Raw genomic sequence first — 8,160 nt, 5'->3', positions numbered from 1 at the left:
AATTAAATAAATCTTTAAAAAGAAACTTGTTTCAGGTGTATTTTATGTTCCACACATTCTCTTGATAGCCTGACACAAAAGCTAATGTAAAGCATTGACAATATGTGTCTGGTGGCAGACACAAACTCCTAATTTTATTTCTCCTCACCTACAGTGTAAAAAAAGTTTCATCTATGCCTCAAAAAGTTTTATTTAGTCAGAACATACTTCACTTAAGCACAGCGGGTTACAATTTACAACACGTCTGAGTCCCCATTTCGATTGATCGCTGTCCGCGCATTTATTAAAGGAAAAATTTTAATAAAGGATACAGCTCAACTTGTGCAGTTACCATTAGAGCTGGCAAATTCACTAAGCGAGGAACAAGGGGCGGGCGGATGACCCCAAAGCACTAGACCCCACCAGGTCATCCAAGTTTGCGAACTGTGATTTGCGAAAATTAACATGAAATTCCCAGCTCCTAGTTCCTGGAAATCGTCGGATCACGTGATGCCCGGCACCTCACGTGACCTCCCTCCCGAAGGCGGGGCCTTCGGCCAAGATGGCGGCCTACCTACAGTGGCGGCGCTTCGTTTTCTTCGACAAGGAGCTGGTGAAGGAACCTCTAGGCAATGATGGGGCCGCCCCCGGGGCCGCACATGCCTCTGGACCTGCTTCTTCCAAGTTCCTTTGTCTCCCTCCTGGGATCACTGTCTGTGACTCAGGCCGAGGGAGCCTAGTCTTTGGAGATATCCTTTCTCTGGAGCGGTTTCTTCTCTCCCTGGATCCTGAAGAGGGATGGGGTGGAATCCTGGGATGGAATCTGTCCCTCATAGGGGTTCGTGTTTCATACCTTTTCCTTTAGAGGGTGCCCAGTGCTCCGTCTGTGATCCGAGGGCAGTAAAAAGGAAGTCCGTTCTGTTGTCAGCTGAGAATCCTGGGCAAGTCCATTTTAACCTCTTTGGGCTTCAGTTGCATAATTTATAAAAGGGTGGAATATCCCAATTTGACAAGATTATTTTAAGATCAGTCAAAAGAATGGAGGCTAACTGAATTAAAAGAATATGTAAGGTGTCCTTATCTCCCCTGCCCAATATTGTGAGCAAGGAGGTAAGTGAGACCAGGAGTTTACTCCTTTGTGTTCTTCATATTGTTGCCACTAAACTCAGGCCCTTTCTCCCCACTCTTTTAAAAAATGGGATTTGTTTAAAGCTTGGGACAAAATGGGGAAGAAGCCTTGAAAACATGCTGTATGTATGTTGTTACCTGGGGTCTGGCCTAAATATAAGTATCTCTCCTTGACTACTCTGCACATATGGAAGGCCAGATCTGGTTCTTGCCCCGCTCCCTACAGCTTACTGGCTTCCAGGCCTACAAACTACGGGTGACACATCTGTACCAACTGAAGCAGCACAATATTCTGGCATCTGTTGGTGAGGATGAAGAGGGTATCAACCCCCTGGTGAGTCCCAGAAATAAAGATATCTGGAAATGGTTGTTTGTTGGAAAGTGATTAGCACTTACACTTCTGAGGTATGTCCACAGGTAAAGATTTGGAACTTAGAAAAGAGAGATGGTGGCAACCCACTTTGCACTCGAATCTTCCCTGCCATCCCAGGAACAGAGCCGACTGTGGTGTCTTGTTTGACTGTTCATGAAAATCTCAACTTTATGGCCATTGGTAAGCAGAAAGAGGGGGAGCTAACAACCCTCCATGATTCCCCATAGGTTTGTCTTCAGAGTTGCTTTTGCAGTTCATCTTCATTGTTTTCTTGAGGCCACATTGTACTGGACTGAGCCTGTGATGGTAATATTTGAAATGGAAAACATTGAGGTTTGTTCTGGGAAAATGACTACCAGTCTTCATGTTAACCATTAAGAAGTTGGTATGAGGAGAAAGATGCTCACTTTTTTTTTTTTTTGCTAAATATTTATTTATTTATGCATACAAGAACGAGGGTTTAGCCCAGAAGTGCAGGAGATGAGAGGATTCACCAGACAGAGTGGAGAGCAGAACAGGCTTATATCTACAGTGTATATCTACTGAAATACACAGCTGAGGGAAGCAGCAGATGAGATAGGAGAGGTCTGCTGCGCCATGTGGGTCACCTCCCTGGCCAGGGGTCAAACTCATGCAGCAGTGGCTGTGGATAGCTTCATAATGATGCGTCTTAACCCCTTTTGTGACTAGGGAGGACCCTGGTGCTGTGACTTTAGCCACTGAGCCACCAGGGAGGCCCAGATGGCACCATTCAGTGCCTTGAATGGTCTGATATGTCCCCCTTGTCTCCCTCTTGAACTTTTTAGCCTCAGTTATCTGCTACTTTCTGCTTTCCTACAGGTTTCACAGATGGCAGTGTTACCCTGAACAAAGGTGACATTACCCGGGACCGGCATAGCAAGACCCAGATTCTCCACAAAGGCAACTATCCTGTTACTGGGCTGGCCTTTCGCCAAGCAGGGAAGACCACTCATTTGTTTGTTGTGACAACTGAAAATGTTCAGGTAGGAATGGAACATCTCCTCTCAGGGGCAGGCAGGAAAGGCAGAGTGCCTGACAGGGAATGTAGGTAAGGAAGTGACAAGAGGTTGGAATCTTAAATATTTCGTCCTATATCACCTTGAGTCACTTGCCCAGCTTAATATTTTATTTCTTCACTTAGAAATAGTTTGAGTTAGAAAAAGAACTCTGGGCTTATGGTAAAAGACAATTTTTTCCCTAACTAAAGTGACATTGGACAGATAGCTTTACCCCTGTCATTCCTGGTGTTCTTAATTTGTGATAGCCTAACCTCAAGAATAGTCTCTGTTAAATCAGTAAGAAGTCGCTGCATTTCTCTTACTTGCAAAATTCCTGTAGTAGATAGTGGTATCTAGGGGAAGAAAATTGTTCTCTGCTTATGTTTGGTGACCATATTTCGCAGGTGATAGGTATTGGAGAAGTCAGACAGCCAGGGAAAGTGTTAGAGTGCTAAGAGGAAAAAAGAGCCAGTATGGGGATGGGAATATCTTTGGGATGCTTGAATGCCACCTCCTCCAAGGAAGCCTGTTAACCCCTCTCTTGCTTCTTGCAGTCCTATATAGTGTCCGGGAAAGACTACCCTCGTGTGGAGTTGGACACCCACGGCTGTGGGCTACGCTGTTCAGCCCTAAGCGATCCTTCTCAGGACTTGCAGTTCATTGTGGCCGGCGATGAGTGTGTCTACTTGTACCAACCTGATGAACGTGGGCCCTGTTTCGCCTTTGAGGGCCATAAGCTCATTGCTCACTGGTTCAGAGGCTACCTTGTCATCGTCTCCCGTGACAGGAAGGTTTCTCCCAAGTAAGGACTCTGGGAAGAGGGGAAAGGTAGAAGGCTGAACTTGTCCCCCAGAATTAACCTGATTTTAGAATTCTTGTGCCTGGATCCTGCCGCTCTCCTACTTTGGCTTTATGTAGATTGCACTTACACCCCAACTCAGTTACAGCTTGTTCACTGAAAGATGTATGTTCTTACTGCAAACATTTACTGAGCAGCCATGGGACACTAGAATGCTCTAAGGAGTTGGGGAGTAGCTATTGGTACTTTTACACTCTAGTTAAAATAAATGGGGCAGGGGAGCAAGGGATTGAGCCAGAGGAGAAAGTCCTAGGAATTGCAGTATATGGTGTTTTTTCCTCTGAGCCACTTGAAGGGGAGATGGGGCCTTCTGGGTGAGAAATAATCCTGGTCAGATATTTGTTTTCCTTCACCAAGCACAGTGTTTTCCATTACCAGGTATTGGATAATTACCTGTTAAATGAATGGGTGTCTGTGCTTAATTTTTTTTATTTGTTGTCTGTTGATTTTTAGATTCTGAAGGATAAGATCAGGTCTCTGTGTTCTCTTCCTACAACTGTCAGTCAGCACAGTACCTCCTGTTATGGGCTGAGCTGCCTGAGGGGCCGAGGGAACGGACAGCACCAAGGTGGTCATGGGAAAGGAAATAAAGGGAGTGGAGACGGAGGTGGTGCAAATAACAATGCTCTTTCTTTTTCACACAGGTCAGAGTTTACTAGCAGGGACTCACAGAGCTCCGACAAACAGATTCTCAACATTTATGACCTGTGCAACAAGTTCATAGCCTATAGCGCTGTCTTTGAGGATGTAGTGGATGTGCTTGCTGAGTGGGGCTCCCTGTACGTGCTGACGCGGGATGGGCGGGTCCACGCACTTCAGGAGAAGGACACCCAGACCAAACTGGAGGCAAGGCCACCATGTTCCGAGCGCTGGCCATAGGCACCCAGAAGCAGCTGTAGGAACAGGCTCCCCAAGCCTTCTTGACCAGGGTGTTTTCTTTCCTTTGGGGCATAGCTTTGCTCAGCTCCTTTAGGGTAGCATTGCAAGGTAAATCGCCTGGGATGAGACCTTAGAAGCAAATAATGGTTGGGAGCCTAAGCCCACTCAGAATCTGCTCTGTCTGCAGAAATCCTTATGTGTTGGCCTTGCGGTATGGGAGATGGCTCATCCTGCCCAGGATCTAGGTAGAGGGGAAGGTTGGAGCCATCTGACTGGAGTGTTATGGGATCATTTTGGAAAGATGTCTTCTCAGGACCCCTCTCTCTCTCCTTCCAGATGCTGTTTAAGAAGAACCTATTTGAAATGGCAATTAACCTGGCCAAGAGCCAACACCTAGACAGTGATGGGCTGGCTCAGATCTTTATGCAGTACGGGGACCACCTCTACAGCAAGGGCAACCACGATGGAGCTGTGCAGCAGTATATCAGGTCAGTCTGGAGATGAGGACAGAACTCTGAACACAGGGACAGGCAGCCAGAGAGGCTGAGACTGGAGCTTGGGGGAGAGGGTGGACTCCACCAGGATCCTCCCCAGTTTTCTACAGAAAATTTGATGCCTGAGTGAGAGGGTAAGATACTTTATTTTATTTACTTATTTTAAAGAGGACAAGATACTTTATTGGAAAGGTGATAGTTATGGTCACATATTACATAATCAGTCTGCAACTGAACGGATGAGTACCTTTGATTTTAAACTTTAGTATGGCCTTTGTTAGTATTCATTTTGACATGATAGTTTTTTCTTTTAGAGATTTATTTATTTTATTTCTGCATAGAAGTATTGGGGTGTAGGCCAGAGGTGTGGGGGTTGAAAAGACTCACCAGAGACAGAGTGGGGAGCACAGTACCGTTTTACTGCAATATGCTGCTGAGGGGAACAGCAGGCGAGACAGGAGAGGTCTGCCATGCCATGTGTTGGTTAGCTCCTGGCCAGGAATCTAACTCAGGCCGTCACGGTGCTAGCACCATGACTTAATGGCTCAGCCACGTGGGAGGCCCCTCTGACACGACGCTTTAAAGGGAAGTGGATATTCATTTGTTGATTCCATCCTTTCTTCCCTTGGCACTAAACCTTGGGACTCTCTGCCCAGATCAAGGTTTTAGACGACTGTCTAGTCTCCTTCCCAACCTCGCTACAGTCCAGTTTTCAGCCAAGTTTAAGAAGCACAGCTCTGGGCCTTGCCACTCATGGGGTCCACAGTCCAGTGGTATCACATCACCTTCATTAGAAGTGTAGAATCTCAGACCTCACCCAGACCTGCTGAAACAGAATTTGTGAGTGATTCCTGTGCGCATGAAAGCTTGAAAAGTACACTTGTCCAGATGATATTTCATGCACTGTCTCCTTAGGACCATTGGGAAGTTGGAACCATCCTATGTGATCCGCAAGTTTCTGGATGCCCAGCGCATCCACAACCTGACTGCCTACCTGCAGACCCTGCACCGGCAGTCCCTGGCCAATGCTGACCATACCACCCTGCTGCTTAACTGCTACACCAAGCTCAAGGACAGCTCAAAGCTGGAGGAATTCATCAAGGTGCAGGGTGGTAGCAATGGGGGGACCCGTGAGTGCCCCACTGAGCATGAGGTGACTCCACCAGGGCTTGTCCTTCTTCAGCAGAGATGAGGATGCAGAGAGAGGGAAGAGCTGAGTTTATTTAGGGACCAGGACCCTCTGGTCTATACATTGGAAAGAAGAAGAATATGCCTGGTAGTTTTATCTGATCTACCCACTTCTCTTACAATGTCAGAACTTCCCCTGATAGCTAAACACAGGAAAGTAGCATTGGGGGAAGCCCTATGTCCCCAAGGGAGTCTCGTTTATAGAAAGAGCAGGCACATGCATTAAACAGAAATTTTCTGAGAGGCAGGATAACAATTTTTTAAAAGTGTGTATTTTATCATTAACTTAAGAATCTGGTGTTAGAGCATGACATGTTTCCTGTCCCTTCTCTGACTGCAACCTCTATGTGAGTGATTTTGTCTGATGTCTTCCTGGCAGACGAAGAGTGAGAGCGAAGTGCACTTTGACGTTGAAACCGCCATCAAGGTCCTCCGGCAGGCTGGCTACTACTCCCATGCCCTCTATTTGGCAGAGAACCATGCACACCACGAGTGGTATTTGAAGATCCAGCTAGAAGACATCAAGGTAGGTGAGCCAGGTGACTCAGGTAGAGCACTCTTCTTTTTTTAGCACATCCTGGGAATGATGAAGGTTCTTCCTGGTGGGTGAGGGAGGAGCATGCACTCGACACTGCCCTCACCTCTCTACAGAATTATCAGGAAGCCCTTCGGTACATCGGCAAACTGCCTTTTGAGCAGGCAGAGAGCAACATGAAGCGCTATGGCAAGATCCTCATGCACCATATACCAGAGCAGACCACCCAGTTGCTAAAGGGACTTTGTACTGACTATCGGCCCAGCCTGGAAGGCCGAGGAGATAGGGAGGCCCCAGGCGGCAGGGTGAGTGCGACTTCAGGGACAGTGGCTTTTGGACAGCAGGGATCACCTCCGTGTCTGACAGGAACCACGCCCACTCACATGGCCACCTCTTTCCTACCTTGCCTTCCTAGGCCAACTCAGAGGAGTTCATCCCCATCTTTGCCAACAACCCGCGTGAGCTGAAAGCCTTCCTAGAGCACATGAGCGAGGTCCAGCCTGACTCACCTCAAGGCATCTATGACACGCTCCTTGAGCTACGACTGCAGAATTGGGCCCATGAGAAGGATCCACAGGTGAGAGCTGCAAAAGCCGTAGGAGGTGCTAGAGAAAAGGCGGCTCTTCCATCTCTTGTATTTGCCTCTAGCTTGGGGGCTAAATGGTCCTCAGCGACGAGGGGGAGAGATAGTTGACTTGCCTTGCTCCAGGAGACTTGGTGGTTTTTCCCCCATGGCTAGCAGCTCTGTTCCTCTTTCCCTAGGTCAAAGAGAAGCTTCATGCAGAGGCCATCTCCCTGCTGAAGAGTGGTCGCTTTTGTGATGTCTTTGACAAGGCCCTGGTCCTCTGCCAGATGCACGACTTCCAGGATGGGGTCCTTTACCTCTATGAGCAGGGGAAGCTGTAAGTTTCGGGAAATTCCAGGGCAGGGGGAGGAGCCGTGTAATCTTCCAGGGACAGCCACTGAGGCGCCCTCACCCCGGCCCAGCTTTCAGCAGATCATGCACTACCACATGCAGCACGAGCAGTACCGGCAGGTGATCGCAGTATGTGAGCGCCATGGGGAGCAGGAGCCCTCCCTGTGGGAGCAGGCACTCAGCTACTTTGCCCGCAAGGAGGAGGACTGTAAGGAGTACGTGGCAGCTGTGCTCAAGCATATCGAGAACAAGAACCTCATGCCACCCCTTCTAGGTACTTGGGAGGAACGTGGGTGGGTGGCAGGCTGCTGACAGTCTGGGCTTCTGGGGCAGGGGCCCTTCAGCTCTCTCAGAGGGTGCTGCTTGGTTCACCATTTCATTTCCTCCTGGACCCCAATTTCAGTGGTACAGACTCTGGCCCACAACTCCACAGCCACTCTGTCCGTCATCAGGGACTACCTGGTCCAAAAACTGCAGAAACAGAGCCAGCAGATCGCTCAGGATGAGCTCCGGGTGCGGCGGTACCGAGAGGAGACTACCCGCATCCGCCAGGAGATCCAGGAGCTCAAGGAGAGGTACTTGCCCTCTGGATATGTGGAGGGGCCCAAGGGATACTTTCCTTCTTCACAGGATGCCATCTACTTCCACAGACAGATGATTATGTGGAATATGTTTGAACATTTCATTCTTGAAGATAACTTGTATTTTTTTCTAAATGAAGGCATAATTGCATGCCACATCATGTTCGTTTCAGGTGTACAACATAGTCACTCACGTGAAAATCTGTTTT

At 48.2% G+C, this 8,160-nt stretch overlaps 1 protein-coding gene across 1 annotated transcript in view; it reads left to right on the top strand.

Moving 5' to 3' along the window:
* The first annotated feature begins 480 nt into the window (after positions 1-480).
* Positions 481-8,160, top strand: part of VPS11 (vacuolar protein sorting 11 homolog (S. cerevisiae)) — a 10,116-nt gene continuing 2,436 nt past the window's right edge. The window contains exons 1-14 of the mRNA XM_004689190.2: positions 481-728; positions 1,293-1,441; positions 1,525-1,660; positions 2,321-2,484; positions 3,054-3,301; positions 4,003-4,204; positions 4,574-4,725; positions 5,647-5,833; positions 6,299-6,445; positions 6,571-6,759; positions 6,870-7,031; positions 7,217-7,356; positions 7,442-7,644; positions 7,774-7,945. Of these exons, the coding sequence (XP_004689247.1) occupies positions 542-728; positions 1,293-1,441; positions 1,525-1,660; positions 2,321-2,484; positions 3,054-3,301; positions 4,003-4,204; positions 4,574-4,725; positions 5,647-5,833; positions 6,299-6,445; positions 6,571-6,759; positions 6,870-7,031; positions 7,217-7,356; positions 7,442-7,644; positions 7,774-7,945 (2,438 nt within the window). The 5' untranslated portion in view covers positions 481-541. The remainder of the gene's footprint in view (positions 729-1,292; positions 1,442-1,524; positions 1,661-2,320; positions 2,485-3,053; positions 3,302-4,002; positions 4,205-4,573; positions 4,726-5,646; positions 5,834-6,298; positions 6,446-6,570; positions 6,760-6,869; positions 7,032-7,216; positions 7,357-7,441; positions 7,645-7,773; positions 7,946-8,160) is intronic.

This window comes from Condylura cristata, unplaced genomic scaffold, assembly GCF_000260355.1.
Source record: "Condylura cristata isolate star-nosed mole 26May11 unplaced genomic scaffold, ConCri1.0 scaffold00025, whole genome shotgun sequence".
NCBI lineage: Eukaryota > Metazoa > Chordata > Mammalia > Eulipotyphla > Talpidae > Condylura > Condylura cristata.
Note: the sequence above shows the minus strand (reverse complement) of the source record. Positions and strands in the feature narration are given on the sequence as shown.